This window comes from Drosophila pseudoobscura, chromosome X, assembly GCF_009870125.1.
Source record: "Drosophila pseudoobscura strain MV-25-SWS-2005 chromosome X, UCI_Dpse_MV25, whole genome shotgun sequence".
In the NCBI taxonomy this organism is placed as follows: domain Eukaryota; kingdom Metazoa; phylum Arthropoda; class Insecta; order Diptera; family Drosophilidae; genus Drosophila; species Drosophila pseudoobscura.
In genome coordinates, this window is record NC_046683.1 from 17,900,498 (window position 1) to 17,916,553 (window position 16,056).

General features: G+C 42.6%; 1 protein-coding gene across 1 annotated transcript; it reads right to left on the bottom strand.

Moving 5' to 3' along the window:
- Positions 1 to 274: 274 nt before the first annotated feature.
- Positions 275 to 14,103, bottom strand: Unc-76 (fasciculation and elongation protein Unc-76). Its single transcript, XM_001354502.4, has 5 exons — positions 13,309 to 14,103; positions 2,820 to 3,259; positions 2,536 to 2,751; positions 1,904 to 1,993; positions 275 to 1,842 (listed from the first exon to the last, which is right to left on the bottom strand). Exons 1-5 carry the CDS (start codon positions 13,839 to 13,841, stop codon positions 1,760 to 1,762), a joined length of 1,362 nt encoding a protein of 453 aa, XP_001354538.4. The 5' UTR covers positions 13,842 to 14,103; the 3' UTR covers positions 275 to 1,759.
- Between the last annotated feature and the right edge of the window lie 1,953 nt (positions 14,104 to 16,056).

The window sequence follows — 16,056 nt, forward strand, 5'->3', positions numbered from 1 at the left end:
GTAATTTTTGAAATTTGTTTGCTCGTTTTGATTTTCGCATGCGGAGCAACATTGGCGACCCAAGAAGAAGAGCCATATTCCATGTGCAATTTAGTAAATATCCATTCGTTTGCTTTTTGTTTTTTCTTTTATTATTATAAAGCGTGACAACATATGTACGTATGTATTGTTCACATATACATAGGTTTATATAGAATCTTAAACATTTATGTAGTTTCTCTGTGTGTTTGTCATTTTTGTATATATCTATATATATAGGCATTTATGCATATTGTTTACTAACAAAGGTACCTAAGATTTGCATTAGATGTGATGTATTGAATTATTCCCCTCTCCGAGAACAATGAACGATGCTCAATAGCGACTGGCGTCCTCTACCGAAGACTGTGGACAAGCTCCGGCGAGCCCCAATGGGGATTCTGTCACCGTTTTATTTTATCTTTGGTTTTTTTTACTCTTCGTGAAATGTAATACATGATATAAATGTTGTTCTTGTTGGACTTGACGATGCCACCTTTATATAATTGTATTTTTTATTTATTCATATATTTTTTTTTTTTTTGGATTCTTTGTTTTGTGTGAAAGTAGCTTAATAATTAAAGAAGAAAAAATAGGCCTCGTAATAAAAATAACAGTACTATGAGCCAGACTGACTTTTTAACTACATTTTTGTTTCTTTTGTTTTTATTTGTAGTTTTTATTTATTTATTTATTAGTTGTATTTATGCTTGCTTGGTAAAAGTAAATAACACAGCGTTTCCTATGCAAATTAAAATTATATTAATCCCTTTCATATCTTTTGTTTGGAACAAAACAAAACGCGTTTTATGGCCATGAGCAAAAAAAAAAAAAAAAACAAAAACGCTTAAATAATGTATATAAAAACATAAATTGATGCGAAAACAATCTCTTGAGCCTAAATCCCGTCTCAAACGATGCAAATTTGACGCTAAGGTTTATATAATTTCACGACGAACACATGTGGAATCGGCGGCATATGGAAAGGTCCCTGTCCAGCTAGAGGTCTGCGGCCATACACAACTTACAATCTATACATATAAGTTACATATGGTACAAGCTAGGCTAGGGATTTGCTGCCGGACAACGAGAGTCCCGCTTGGATCGATCAATACAACGAGAATCAATATGAACTAAGCAATAAGTTTATAAGTATATACATCCTCTGTGCAATCTCTGCAATCTCTGCAATCTCTGCGATCTCTGTGATCTGTGCAATCTGTGCAATAGAGATAGTTTGCCACTCCCCTCCTTAGACATAAAGATACATTTGTGTATATTTGTAAATATATTAAGCTTAGTTGGAATCTGCTCTCTAACAATATGACTCGATTTAGTGTAAATATTACTGGCTGTAGAGGATTCCAAGCGGATTCAATTCGAGAGAAGTGAGAATAGTCGCCGTGGCGAGGACTGGCCAATTATGTCTAGCACACTTTCCGCAAATATTTAATTCGATATTTACGTCTATATATGTATGGATGTGTTACATGTGTTACATATTTGTTACATATTTGATCTATATATGGAAATCTCATCGGCTATCTTCTAAGCATTTTCATTGGCTGAGAAAGTGTTTGCAGAAACGGATAGCAATTAAAATAATCGTTTAGAATAAAATCTAATCGTTAAATTATAATATTTATATGCACGTATGTATGTATATAGATTTACGGTATAGTTGTATAAACACAGACAGAGAGATAAAGCGATAGATTGGGTTCCTTAGCAGTTGCATCGCTTATGTGGGGCAGAGAACCTTCAGTATGTAGTCCGTGAGAAGAGCCGGCACCGTGGGGCTGTCTTCATTTATGGCCTTGAGTACTGCGGGAGGGAGAATCATTAAAGGGATGCTGCAACGATTACTGTGCTCTCTTGAACTTACTCTTAATCAGGACCTGCAGGGACTGATTGTTGGGCGTACCATTCTCCAGGTGATACGGAATAACAGTGGTCAAGTATTTGGGCTCGGGACCTGTAGACGTCAATCAATGTTATTAGCAAGACAGAATAATATACATATATATATAAGCGGCACGAATTGAATAAGTGAGAGTGAGGGCTTTGTTTTCTGCGTGCAAATTTTGACAGCAATCAGTGTGAATCTGTAAAGAATATCCCGAGTACGCTCACAAAAATTCGAGTAATTCGTCTGTCTTTCAGTTCATTTTGTGCACCCCTTCATTCTAACTCATACAACTCAATGCCGGAGGTCTGTGAAACGCAGCTCAACTCAATTCGAATGCATTCTATTGGATTTACATACGTCTCGAATGGAGCCATGCAGATATCTAGTATTTAACAATAGTTTTTTACCAGTTATCTCGTAGACGAGCAAGCTCTAGACGTAACAAACTCTAAAGCTAACATGGGAACGATGGTTCTGAAGTTTTCCAAAGCTTTGCCCCTCTTAATACTACTTAAAGGCCACAACAATGAGTTGTGTATGGGGCTGTGTATGGGGTACATATCCCTACACTGCACAAGTGGCAGGACAAAAAGGTGTCCGTAACGTACCCTGGAACTTGCCACGCTTCTTCTCAACGTGGTATTGTCGACGCTTGTTTTGCACGGCCAGCAGCAGGGAGATGAATGAGTTCTTTAGCTCCTTCTCGTACTCGAGCTCATCGCGCAGCGCCAGCTCGTTGATCAGGGTCTCGCTCAGTTCCTGGATCAGCACCTCCATCTCCATGTACAGCTCGTTCAACTGTGTTGTGCTGAGATATTGCAGCTCTTTTGGACATTTTTGGAAATTCATATACATTAGTTTCAAGCAAATTGACTTCGATTTGTGTGCCTACTTTCTGCGTACAGGGGCGCCCCAAGCACTTCGCGAGCCTTCTCTATGACCTCCGACTCGCAGGTGTCGGGCTCATCCAAGGGACTCTCCGCCTCGTCCATGATGTCGTCAATCTCCTTGATGACCTCCTCGACCGTCTTGATGGGCTGATCGTCGATGTCCCCGTTCAGGCCGTTCAGGATCAGCGCGTGCATGTCCAAGTCGTTAGCCACCGCCTCGTCCTCGCTGGCCAGATCGTTAAACTCGTCGCCGCCTGGAGTGTGTGGATACGAGTGCTGGTGTTTCTGGAGCTGATGCTGATTGCGCTGATGCTGCTGCTGCTGCTGCTTTGTGTGGTTTTGGCCCAGGTTGAGTGTGGGCATGTGCATCTGACGGGTATACGACTTGGACCAGTCGATGGGCAGAATGTTTCCAAAGTTTCCAGTGATGGTCCACCACATTCTGAAGAGAACAGAATAAACTTGGAGTTAGGTTTCGTTTAAGGTAAGCAAAAGGCAGTCGAAACGTTTCGAGTCCTCGCAAAAAGGACAGATTGATTTGTTCTTATCTATAAAATAATACCGAAGCACTGCTCAAGATGCAGCTGAAGCATTCTGATAGGTACATAGTATTCATGGCATTGGGAAGGCGTGGAAGACGCGAGAAACCAAAAGCCCAAGGCAAGACAACAAAAATTAAAAATGGACAAGATGAGATATGTACGAAACAAGCAGAGCGCATAAATTGTTCGTGACAACACGCAGGGTACAACCGTGGTGCTGGCTAGGGGTAAGGCCTGGCTGTGGCAAGGGGAGTGTATCCACAAAAATAGGGTGTTTCCAGTGTGTTTACTAAAAATTCTGATAATTACAGACTACAAAGTATGCAAAGTACGGAACAAAGTATCCCGCTCACTCCGCTAGGTGGCGTGAAAGTGAAGGGCTTCTCCAGGCCGTCAGTATGTAGGGATGGACCTTATGGGGTGGCAAACGACACCTTCACGAACCTAATAACCCCTATACATTTTTCGAGTACCGAGTATAATAAATTTACATATATTTCTAGCGATGAGATGGCTCTTGCTCGTTAAGTGCCGCGGACGGCATATACATTTATCGCACACACATGCATGTACATACATATGTGTGGACGAGTACATTTTTCAATGATCGTGCATATTAATATACGAGTATAGATACATGCCATATATTTTCTGGTGTGGGCAACAGTTTTGGAGTGAACAAAAAACTACAGACTCTGCGAGTCTGCGAGCGAACGAAACTAATCTAAGTCGGAAACGCCAAGTGGAACACTTTTATGAAGTAACATTGACACATCAAAAATGCTGCTGCTGATGACATTCCCCCCCGAATTTGGGTCACATACACAGATACACACACACACAGCCAAATACTCAGATGCCGAGCGCTACTCACTTCTAAAAATGAGATGATAATGTTAGTATTTCGTTCTTGGAACATTTGTGTGTTAGTCTGTGTGCGTGTGTATACTGACAGTATTTTATTTTGAACATCTTAAAGTGGAACGTGACATGCGCATATTTGCTGATCGAAACTTCGATCTGCTGCCCAAAGACTTACTTCTCCTCTCTGTTAAGATTCTTTGAGCATTGAGGAGCGACTTGTCCGGAGCAAGCTTTCAGTGCATTGGGGGAAAGCCGTTGTTATCGTAGGGGAGAGCCCACCTGGACACTAGATGGACTGAAGGCCATAACAATGCTTCCAGAGGTCTCTAGAAGTGCCCATCCACAATCCCAAGTTCCTAAGTTCCTTCTACCGTGATCAAGTCTATCAAGCGGCAGCTTTCATAGCTAATTTTTCTGTTTGGATTCCACAGCTGGCTTTCCACTGCAACAGACATCATCTCCATCTCACAATCTCTCCATCTGAATCGCCTTCATCGCCTTGGGCAATTAACACAAGCACATTAATAATAAAATATTCCCCTTCATCTCCAATAAAGATGAAATGTTCCGGCTGACCGAGCATTTATCGCAAGCGAACACACAACGAACCCCCAACAAGTATCTTGGAGTCTTGGAGTCTTGGGGTCTTGGACTCTTGGAGTCTGATAAATATGATACTGTAAAGAGAGGGATAATGATAACTCTCGTGTCTTTAACCGGTCGCTTTGCCTTCCGGATCTGCATAAGGGGTGGCGTTTCATGCTGGGAATAATCCAAAGCCTACAAAACATGAGCTGGAACGGAAAATTGGGGACGAAATTCTCTATGTCTGCCTTGGATTGGGAATACTCTATTAACGGTCTGGAACTTTGTGGGCAGCGCCTAGGCCCGCGGCTCTACTGTCATACCCGATACTCAGTCCTTATATACGACTACAGTCCGTACATCACTGACTTTCGTCAGCTAAAACCGAATACTTTGTCCTTATTAACACGGTTTGGCATACTCTCTACCATATGGACCCGACGTACTGTCCCGGACCTAGGGCACTAGGAGGGTGAACTCATCGGAAAAGCTAACTTTTATCTCAGCAGGACATGAGTGCTTTAGATCCTACTTATCCAGTTTTAGTGGGAGACAGATCCGTTCTGCACACACTGTGCACGGGCCATAGAAGATTTCCTGCTGATCGGGAAGAGCTTAAGGGAGGCTTATACCAATGTATACCGTATACCTTTCGAGTATCGCTACATTGTGGCGTTTCTTCTGCTGTTTCGGGAGCTCTGTGGCTGACCCTGACGCACTACGTATCTGATGTGGAGCAAGTTGCCACAATTCATTATTCATTATTCATTACTTTCCGACAATTAACAGTTGGCTTCAGTGGCATGGCAGATTGCCGAAACGACGAAACGCCGAAAGAGCCGCCTCGCATAACATCGTTTCTCATCGTTTGGTCGAATACTATTTCCCTGATATACATTTATGACGGAAATAGGAACATTTTAATGAATTCTAATTGCGAGCATTTAGATAAACAAATAAATGGTTGGTCGTCCGAGATGAGTCAACACGCAGAGCCACAAATTAGCCATTACATCATCGTTATAATGAAGATGGATGGATTATTCTGGTGATCACCACAGCCACCTATGGGACCCACATAGCCCCCTCCCATCCAGACAACTGGATTCGTTACGCCATGACTTCTTTCTCCTTTTCTTAAGTTTTTTAGACTGGCCAACTCTTTGGTGGAACAAGGAGGTTTCACAGATCTCATCGAACAGGAAGGCGGGAAGAAAAAGAAGAAAAATGTGTCAAGTCTACCCGACCGATCCAATACAGTTGGTCCTATATCGAGCGACGCTTCGAATGTCGAATGGAATGTCGCCAAGAACTATCATATGATATTTATCTGATAGCGAGGAAGTAGCAGCTTTTAAAGCGGACAGGTGCTACTCGTTAGCTGCTGGGCTAAGCAAAATAAGACCCGCAAAGAGAGCGCATCGGGAGAGCGCAGTGGTTGCAGGAGCTGCTAATAAGAGAGAGACAGAAGCACAAACACTTCTGGCCACTATGGGAGGAAGGGGAACAAGAGCTCTCTGGATATCTGTGAATATTTTGGTAAATCCTATTATCGCACACGTTTGAGGAGAAGTTGAGATTTACGTATGAATCGAATCGGAAATCGGACCGGATGGATGGATGGTCTCGTACCGCCGAAGACATCTAATTTGAATACGTACCGTTTTGTATCGTGTATTTGGTGGAGCGTAACTTTTTACGCCAGTCTTTCCGCAGACAAGTAAAAACCGCAATTTATTCCCAAAAGTGTAACGAATATTGTGATATTTTTCAATGGTCACAATAAAGCTCACAAGCGACAGAAAATCACACTCTAAATGGAACAGTTTCTTAAATTAAATCTCAGATGTTTTTGGCAGACCAAAGGTCTTTTCCGATCCCTTGCTATCAAGTCTCTGGCTAAATCATTGAGGAAAACAATCTTCAAGAAAGCCGCCTGAAACGTTATGGCTCGCTTAGATGAGAGCAGTCGAAACGTTTTGGGCCACCAACTCACGTACTCTCTATTATGCTGGGATTTCAATTTTCAACTTGATTCTTTGTGATATCTCAGGAGGCTGCACTCTAGGTCTTATAGTCTCTGACGGAAATGGCCATATCGACGCGCCCATTGATGCTGATCAAGGAACATACGCTTTCTTCTGGCTATACTTTTGGGGGATGACGAACAAAAGTTTGAGGAAAATATAATCAATTACGTTTTAGCTTAAATTTAAATAAATTTGAGAGTTTCAGACCTATCGGATCAGATGTAAAGAGTGGTTGAGTTGATAGATCTCTACAATCATTTTGCGAATTGAAACCCAACCCAAATACCACAAAGGTGAAACTCAGAGTCTATGATCTGTACAAACCCTCTCGAAATTCTTCTTTCGGCTCTTCGTGTCTCCCTTGTTATTGTTACTGCCTTTTGGAGTTGGTTCACAGGTATTTTCACTCAACCGCAGCGGACACTACATCATCCACACATTGAATTTTCGCCAACCGAAGAGAATAGCTCCGTGCCATCGTGGTACGACCGATTCATACCCTTTAAAATGTCTGCTTGGTAACTGGAGATAACCAAACGTTACCTGTTCCGCTCTAAGGTCTCCAGTCAAGTCTTAGGGGTCCGTTCCATTCATGTTTGACATATTTTGACTACAAATCGGGTTATTTTTCCCATTAAAGCGCACTTTTAAGGGGGTATCGCTCTCCCATTTTCTCTGCGATTAATGGCCAAGCCAAAGAGTTGTTCGGCCAGGCCAGGCGTGAGACCACGTCTAACAAAGACATGTCAAAAGAAGAGAGGGTGTCGCTGTCTCCATTGGGACGAGTGTGAAAGTTTTCGTGGGTTTGGGCCTAGCTTCTCTCCAAAAATTTGTAATGCTTTAGGTACTAGGACTAGACCAGCCTCTTTGAAGAATGAAGAGAACAAAATATATGCCACCACAACAGAAACTTCAAAGTGCTTCTAATTTTAGGAGGTTCACACTTTGCGTTGGCACACGGCGGTTCGATTGGAGGAGGGATTGGGGACACAGCCAGTGACAGCGACAAAAAGAAGAGCCAAATGCGAGTCCATAGTAGAGGACGTTCGCGGAGAATTTCCCTAGGCAAACTTCTCTTGGAGTTTGTGGTCTCGGGCTCCCGGGTTTATTCAATTTATAATTAATTTGTATAAATAGGCCATTCAAATTAACAAAACGCACGAGAGAGAGAGAGAGAGCCAAAGAGTCTGCCGGATCGGCGGAGCCACTTGGAGACCCACCAGGGTGCGGTGAGCGGAGAGCGAGAGACAGAAAGAAATTACAAATATTTATGGCTTCCATGGCGATCTAACAGCGTTAAAACCGCAGTTACATACCGCACACACACACACACACACACATATGTGGCCCATAAACAAATAACTGCAAATATGCGGGGACCCATGGACATACCAGAGACGGGCATGGCCGGAACGAAAACGAAGTGAAATATTGTAATTTCTTTCCATACGTTTATTAATCGCTCTGCACCAGGTGTCGACAAGGCCCTATTTTATGTTTATAGGAAAGTGCGCTGCTGCAATGTTTCGTTTTGCTGGCCCTTAACGGGGCCACGCATAGGCCAGTATGGCCCCTAGTTATTCGGATAGGGGTCCTCGAGAATCGAGGTGTTTTTAGGCCAAAGCCCAGCAGTTCCTGTGGCGTCCTCTTGGGATCCAGCGATGCCAGCACCGGGGCGCCCAGGTGTTTCCTCCTTGCCCTTGGGAGAGCCGGGCTTCGATTGCCCCAGGTTCAGCACATTTCCTACAACTGTCTCTGTAGGTGATGCCCAGCTTTGTTGCAAGTGCCGCATACAGAGTGCTTTCAGAACTGGGCATTAGTGCCAACGGATTGCAGATGCAACCTCCCGCCGCCTCGCCTCACGCCTCAGCACCCCACCATTTTCCCTTTGTTCAACTTTACTCAAAATACAAAAATTACCATTTTTTACGGTCTCTGATTAAGAGTGAAGGAATGCCATCCAATACTTATTCCATATTTTTTTAAATACGATTTTTACTTTTATTTGCATAATTAAAGCGAGGGGGAACGTTGTGAGTCGCGGCAAAGGCCGCGGATCTACTTTGTACCCAGTCAGTATATCTGTGTGAGAGAGAGATAGAAAATAAGTAAGCTTATGATTTACGTAATTTATGCAATATATTTTATATATTCGATTTTATCGGTTTCCATTTTTCTTTACATTTTTTATTCACGAAGAGCGTCTGACGAAGAGTGTGTGTGTGAGAGAGAGAGAGAGAATAGGTAGGCACTGCAGTTTCATTTTCTTCTTGTGGCTATAACAATGATCCGATCTAAACCAGAATCAGAATCGATAGACAAGACATGGTCCATCATTTTTAGTGTTTTCAAAATTGTGAGGGCGGATATAACAGTGGGATTCATTTGTAATAATTTTTACAAAAATACAACTTTTCCCTTTTAAATTCCCAATAAATTGCAGTCCATCATCGGTTTACTCTGGGTTTTTTTTAAGCAAAAGCTCGTATATCGTTTTACCTAAAAATGCAATTATTTGCTCTACATATTTCTACAAAAACCGATTTGTATATTCTGATATATGTACCAGCTAGAAGTTTTGCGTGCTGTGATAATTTCGTCCACTGTGCGTAGCCGACTCGCTGCTGCCTGCTCAATGGCTGTTGTCTGGTGTCGAGGACTTTTGGGTACCCTCGACACATCCGCCTCTCACTCTCAGTCATAAGGCCGAACAGAATCATCCCATCATCTCGTCCCATCCCAATTCCAGTCTCAATGACTCAGAGTTAGAGATGGGCTTGCAATGAAATTTTTCGGCACGACCCAAGACGAAAAAAATAGAAATATTTCCAAAACACGGCCCAACACGGTCGTCATCGTATTTGTAGTCGATACTCAAAGAATATATAGGAGTATATGAGATTTGTGGTGGAAGTGAATGTGTGTAACGCCCACATATCGGCCCTTGCCGCGGCTCACAACGTTCCCGCTCCTTCTTAACACTTTTATGAATATTGCAATACATTCCAATTCCTTCGAAAAGCGTCGCCAGGACATTAAATAGCAAGTATGTAGTTATAGAGGTTGAATTTTTGTAATTTTTTAGTTAATTTTAGAACTTTTAGTGTATTTTTAGAGCATGAATATTTCCAAATGTTTTTAGTGCGTGAGGGGCTTCATCTGATCATCTGTTTCTTGCACGAACACTTTGGTTCGTCGTGTTTTGAACGAGCACGCAAGATGTGCGACACGAGGGAAGACACGGTCCACTCGCATCTCTATTTAGGAGCATCGGGGACGCACCCAATTATAAAAGATCCACTCAAATACTCTGTTCCCCACTAATGCTCCCTCCTCTTCTTCCTTCTTCTCTCTGGGCTCCTTCGGTTGTCCTTGACTGTATTTAAAATGTTATTTTTCGTTTGTTTTCCTTGTTTTCGTTGCCTTATGATGTAATAGCCCGACGCAAAAGCGAGCTCCGGGTCCGTGTGTGTGTGTGTGTGTGTGTGTGGGGTGAATTAGTCATCAGGTCTATCTCTTACGGCAGTCAGACATCTATAATAGCTGAATGGCGCCAATATTGGCAGAGGCAGAGGCAGAAGCAGAGGAAGTCGCGGAAAAGGTTTAGATTGAGTGAGGTTAGGTTCGCTCAAGCCATCTCCCTCCCACAATTATCAAGCACCTACACACACACACACTCACACACACATATCATGTAGGCTTGCAGTGAGGGGTGTTTGTGTCTGTGTCTGTGCCCTCGGCGACGCCTCGAAACAATGCCTAAAAGGTTAACGTCCTTTCAGCCACCCCCGTCCGACCCAATCCAGTGGGGTCCGAAAAGTTTGCGGCCCGGAAACGGCTCTCGTGCAATAAGAGCAGCAACAACCCCAAGCCAGGTCCTGCACCGCACAGTAATGCATTCAAATTGATACACATTAAGCTTACTCGCTCTCGCTCTCGCTCTCTAGCGCTCTCTATCGCTCTCTTTCTTGCCCCGTAAACACGCTACGACATGTCGCTTGGATGACTCATCCATCCATAAAGTGACAACTGATGGGGAAATACACATACATATCTACAAATATACATTTGTATAAATTGTTTTATTGTTTTTATTTGGCTCTTACTACATAAGAGGGCGGTTGCCGGTTGCTTAGGCGTTTGCTTACCCCATCATCGCCCCCAATATTTAACAACCAACAACCTAGAGTCGAGAACGGCTTTGGGTGTGTGCAAAAACGTACGTAAACATATGTATGTATGTATGTATATAGTAGAAGGACAACATCCGAATATGTAAATATTTATTTGAAATCGCGCATTTTAGTTGGTTTCGATCAATTCTTCGGAAATCTATTGAAAATCCCTCCAACTGGGCCCAAATCTTAAATATGTTCTTCAGTTTAGCCTTAAAGAAATAATTCTTCTACGACTTATGTCATTCACTGTGTCCTTTTCAAAGGAGACAAATTTGTTCTCCACTGAACAATTCTTTTTAAAAGGGGAATTTTAGTCAATGTTTGGCCCTACAAGGCCCTACATCTGGCTGATACCGCCTGAAAGGGTAACGAGAACTAGTGGCAAAGGAAAAAAGTAAACAAAATATATCGTATGATATATTATTAGGTCTATTCATATAAACAGTAACATGAGTAACGCCATACGAATTGTTTGTACTCGATTTTTTTCTGCCTTGCTCTAGAGGTGGCTCTAGGGTCTCCAGAGCCAGCCGCTCTCTTCTTCTATACATGAGGCTGAGATTTAGCCGTGTCCCATAGATTTTAGATCTGCCTACTTGCATGGGTTTTTATGATGTCGAAGACCCATTACTTTGGAATGCATTACAGAAAAGTCTTATTTTGCGCAGTATTTATTTTTAATTTTTTTTTAAATACATAATGTATTTCATACAAGACTTCAGATTGGAATAATTGTCCTTGGGCTATTCAGCGTGCGTCGCCTCAAATTCCAAACACCTCGCTGCACATGACCATTGAAATGTATGGTCGTTACTTATCTAGCTATTTATATTGTCTTTGGCAGAACGCAGAACATTGAACTCTGGTCAAAACGGGAATCGATTTTGGGCTTCGCTCGGCTGAAAGCGCCGAGTCAACCGCCAAGCAGCCCAATTAAATGTTGGTACTAGAGACTTGGCACCGTTGTCACGACTTTCTCTCTCCCCCTCCCCCGGCTCTTGTGGCGTGTGCCTTACGATCGAAACCGGAGGAGTCCGGCCTATATGGGTAGTACTGTGCCATAATTGGCATATGGCAAATCCGTTAGCTTCTGCCCATCTTCCGTCTCACTCTCCTTTTGTCCCTCTCCCTCGCTTGCCCAGCGAACAGAATTTCTATCTGGGTTGTCCTTGGAATACAGTTACGAAGAAGGGCAGAGAGCCCTAGGTGGGAATGCAGCTCTGCTGGACAGCCGAGAATCAGGACTGAACAAGTTTCCCCAAGTCGACCAGATACTCTTAGCTGGAACCGCTCATCGCAGTCGTGATATGCAGAGCATGCGTTTAGCTAAAATTCGAGTTTCCGCATCGTAATCGTGTCTGACCGTTTTCCCGTTTGCTTTATGTGAACCATCTTCAATGCGCTAAATATGTGTGCACACATGTGTGTGTGTGTGTGTGTAGGTGCCCATGTATGTTGTATGTGTACATGCTTGGATGGGAAAGAGAAAAACATTGACAGGTGGAACAGGGGATGGCCAACAAGAAAGAACTGTTGCAGAGGGGGCAAAAACTGGTGACGATGGTCCGGTAAGCTTTAAGCCTAGTACTGTGATCTAATGGCACATATACATATGTATGTATGTACATATATTGCTCAATATTTGGGACAATGTTGGGCTATTCTCCAAGTTGATTTGCACAGGATGTGGGCGAGTATTTGCGCTCACAGTCGAAAGAATGGCTGATGTCACGCGGATTGCCGGAAAGAATTTTGTGCGCCATTGGTGTTTGTTTTTATTGCAATGGCCCGCTGGACAGACGAAGACTAGAAGCGGGCCCTAGCGGATTATGCCGTTTGTTTGCTTGTATATTTATGGACATTGGATATGAAATAATTTATTGCGCCCCACACTCGACTGTCTCCCTTCCGTTATCGTCATGGTTTAGCTTTGGACAAGCGGGACGGAACCTGACAGGGCAGAATTTATGTAGTGCATCTGCAGCCTCACTCCCCCGTTCCCTCATCCACCCACAGAGCAACAGTGTTCCCCCGTATACAGTGGCAATATACCGAAAGAGCGAAAAACAACTCCCGACACTTTTATCGATCCAGAAACTACCACCACCTACTAGGATTACGTCTTTATGTGAGGCCGGGGTTAGCCTTGGTTGGACCCGGGGGAGGATGAGTGGGGCATGCGCACTACCCGCCAGTAGCGTCGCAATAGAGACAAAACCAGCACACAATGATGCACTTTACATAATACAAGAGCGCTCGAGAATGTGGATACAGGATGGCTGGGCTACTCACTGGCATTCATTCATGATCTCCTCCTGGCTGCGCACCTGCACCGGGGCCAGCTCCTCGACGTTCTCCTCGTAGTTGCCGAAGCACTTAGTTATCTTGTCGTCGAACGTGTTGACCAGATCCTCCAGGCTGCCGCCGAATGTCTCTGTGAAGTTGTCCACATGATCCCCTTGGGCCGCCGACGGTTTGTCCAGCCCCGCTCCGTCGCCAGGCACCAGGCCCGCGTCGGAGACGCCCAGATCGGTGACGGATCCGCTCAACAAAGAATTGCAATTGGGACTGATGGTCCCGGCGCTACTGCCGACGCCGCCGTTCTTGCTGATATGCGCGTCACGGACCGCATCTTCAAGGAGGCGAAGCTTGGAGGCATCTGGCTTTCTGCCCACACTGACCTCCTTCAGGTTCAGGTTAAGCGTGTCATTGAGGGCGTTCTGGTTAGAGATGAAGTCGCAGCCGCCCCACTCATCTGTCTCCTCGAACTTTGCCAGGGGAGCCTCGAATTTTAGCTCGGCCATTTTGGTGCCGAGGTCACGCATGGCACGCGAGCAAAGAGCAGGAATCAGCACTGGGCACTAGGTTGGCTTGGTTATTTTATTTAGTTTATTTTGAGTTAAGCACTGTCCAGAGTTTCGTTTTTAAACCTGCACAGTTAGGAAAAACAATAAAAAAAATCACACACTCGATCGATTAAGCCGTGAGTAATATTTGCTGAACCGATTCGCTGGCAAATTGAATTCAATTATAACAACGACGACGTACAAAGATAAAAGCCTCGGAGTAGTGATGTAAAAAAACATCGATGCATCGAGCATCGATGTTTTTCTGCCGATGTTTACTGATGTTTTCCGATGTTTTTGCTGCTACCGATGTTGAGTGATGTATCGATGTTTGGCAAAACATCGATCGATTAGTTTCAAATTTGTAAGCAGCAAACACAGCAATGCCTGCCTCATTTGAAAGCAATCCTTCGTGTTTTTGGGACAGTGTGAAAAGTACCTATCCTTATTTATACAAAATTGCAATGCAATTTTTACGTTAATGGCATCTTCTGGGTGTATTTTGAACGGGTGTACTCAGCGGCTGCTAACATATTAAGTCGAAAACGTAATAGACTTTCACCTGTGCGACTAAGCCGCATTTTGGTTTTTGCAAAGCATTGACAAATAGTACTTATTTGAAATATTAGTTATCTCTGATGATATCTACAGTGATATGTAAAAGACTGCTATGAAAGCATAATCATTTCTTTTATGTTAAATATTGTTTCGTTTAGTCCTATGATATGTAAAACTCTGCTTTGAAAGCTCAAGTTTAATTTTTCCTTTGTTGAATATTCGGTTTTATAATCAAATGGGAAATTCTTCGATGCATCGAAGAATAAATCCGATGTATCAGTAACCAGTGTGACTTGTCGATAAAATATACCGTCCGACCCTCAGAAATATACCAAAATATACCGTTTCATTTAAACAAAATATCGTAAATATACTGTCGAATTCAAGGTATATATTCCCCGATTTGTATATTCCGTGGAATATTACTAGCTTTCTAGATCTCTCAGCCCTGCCCACATCATTTTATCCAATTGATAAATCTATTTTCTACTTGACTGGCTTATTTTAAATACTAGACTTTGATTTTTTTGCCTCAATTTTGGTTCCTCAACAACAATATAGCGTCTTGTATGATGAAAAACCGAGCTTAGCTCACTTAAGCCGCATCTATTTAAATAGTTGAACTACTTGAGGTAAATGGCGAAAAATATTAACGATTGTAAATTCTTCTTGTAGACTCATGCCAGCTTTCCTCTCAACTTAAAAAAAAACACTATATGTTTCACCTGAACTGCGCTTACATTATTAAATTTTTTAAATTGATGCATAATTTTTCTACTTAACTGACTTATTCTTAATGTTTGCTTTTATTGGATTTTGCGTAAGAAAAGGTTTAAACGAAAAATAATTACTAGCTAGAAAGAACGCCCAACTATGCCCACATAATTTGATACAATTAATGAATCTATTTTCCACTTGACTGGTTTATTTTAAACTATTGCTTTTGTTGGATTTAGTCTAAAAAAGGTTTTAACGAAGAAAGTCAAATAAAAATAAAACGTAAGAGAAAAGTCGTTACCATTGCTCAATTTTGATATTCCGTTGAATAATGCTGACTAACTAAAACCTTTAGCTCTGCCCACATAATTTTAGGTCATTGATGAATAAATTTTATACAAAAATGGTTAATTTTTGGTCCTTGCTTTTATTGTATTTTGACGAAAACCAGGTTTAATATCTTAATATAAATATAATATCCTTTTCCCAAGGAAATGCAGAATGTTGCCCATGTTGCGGGACATGCTGCACGTTTTCTCGGCACATGAGTCTGGCTCATACAAAGTGAATGGTGCCACAACTTTTGTGCATGGGTTAAGTAAAAACATTTTTGACGATCTTCATTGGCCGAAAACAAAAATCGCGCAGTTTTCGTTTCAAAACCGTTTCAGCTACCGTTTCGGTTAATGTGTGATATATTTAAACCTGTTGAAAAATATACCCAACCCAACACATCAATGAAAAAATACATATTAAAAGTAACTTATCAATTCCAATTTTAATACTAGTCCCTAGGGTCCGTTAAACTGACCAACATGGCAAGTACCCTGCTGAGTAGCTGGGTACCCTGTGCTATGGGATAGCGTTCACCTGCGCAAACTATTGGCGGAGGAGGCCCAAAATGTTGTTGCAACATTCA

What these genes read in the sequence shown, in the direction of transcription:
- Unc-76 (XM_001354502.4), bottom strand. Translation starts at nt 13,841, where the DNA reads ATGCGTGACCTCGGCACCAAAATGGCCGAGCTAAAATTCGAGGCTCCC. An exon ending in GAGATCATGAATGAATGCCA is followed by an intron (nt 3,260 to 13,308) that starts GTGAGTAGCCCA and finishes TGTTCTCTTCAG; the next exon opens with AATGTGGTGGACCATCACTG. An exon ending in GGCGCCCCTGTACGCAGAAA is followed by an intron (nt 2,752 to 2,819) that starts GTAGGCACACAA and finishes AATGTCCAAAAG; the next exon opens with AGCTGCAATATCTCAGCACA.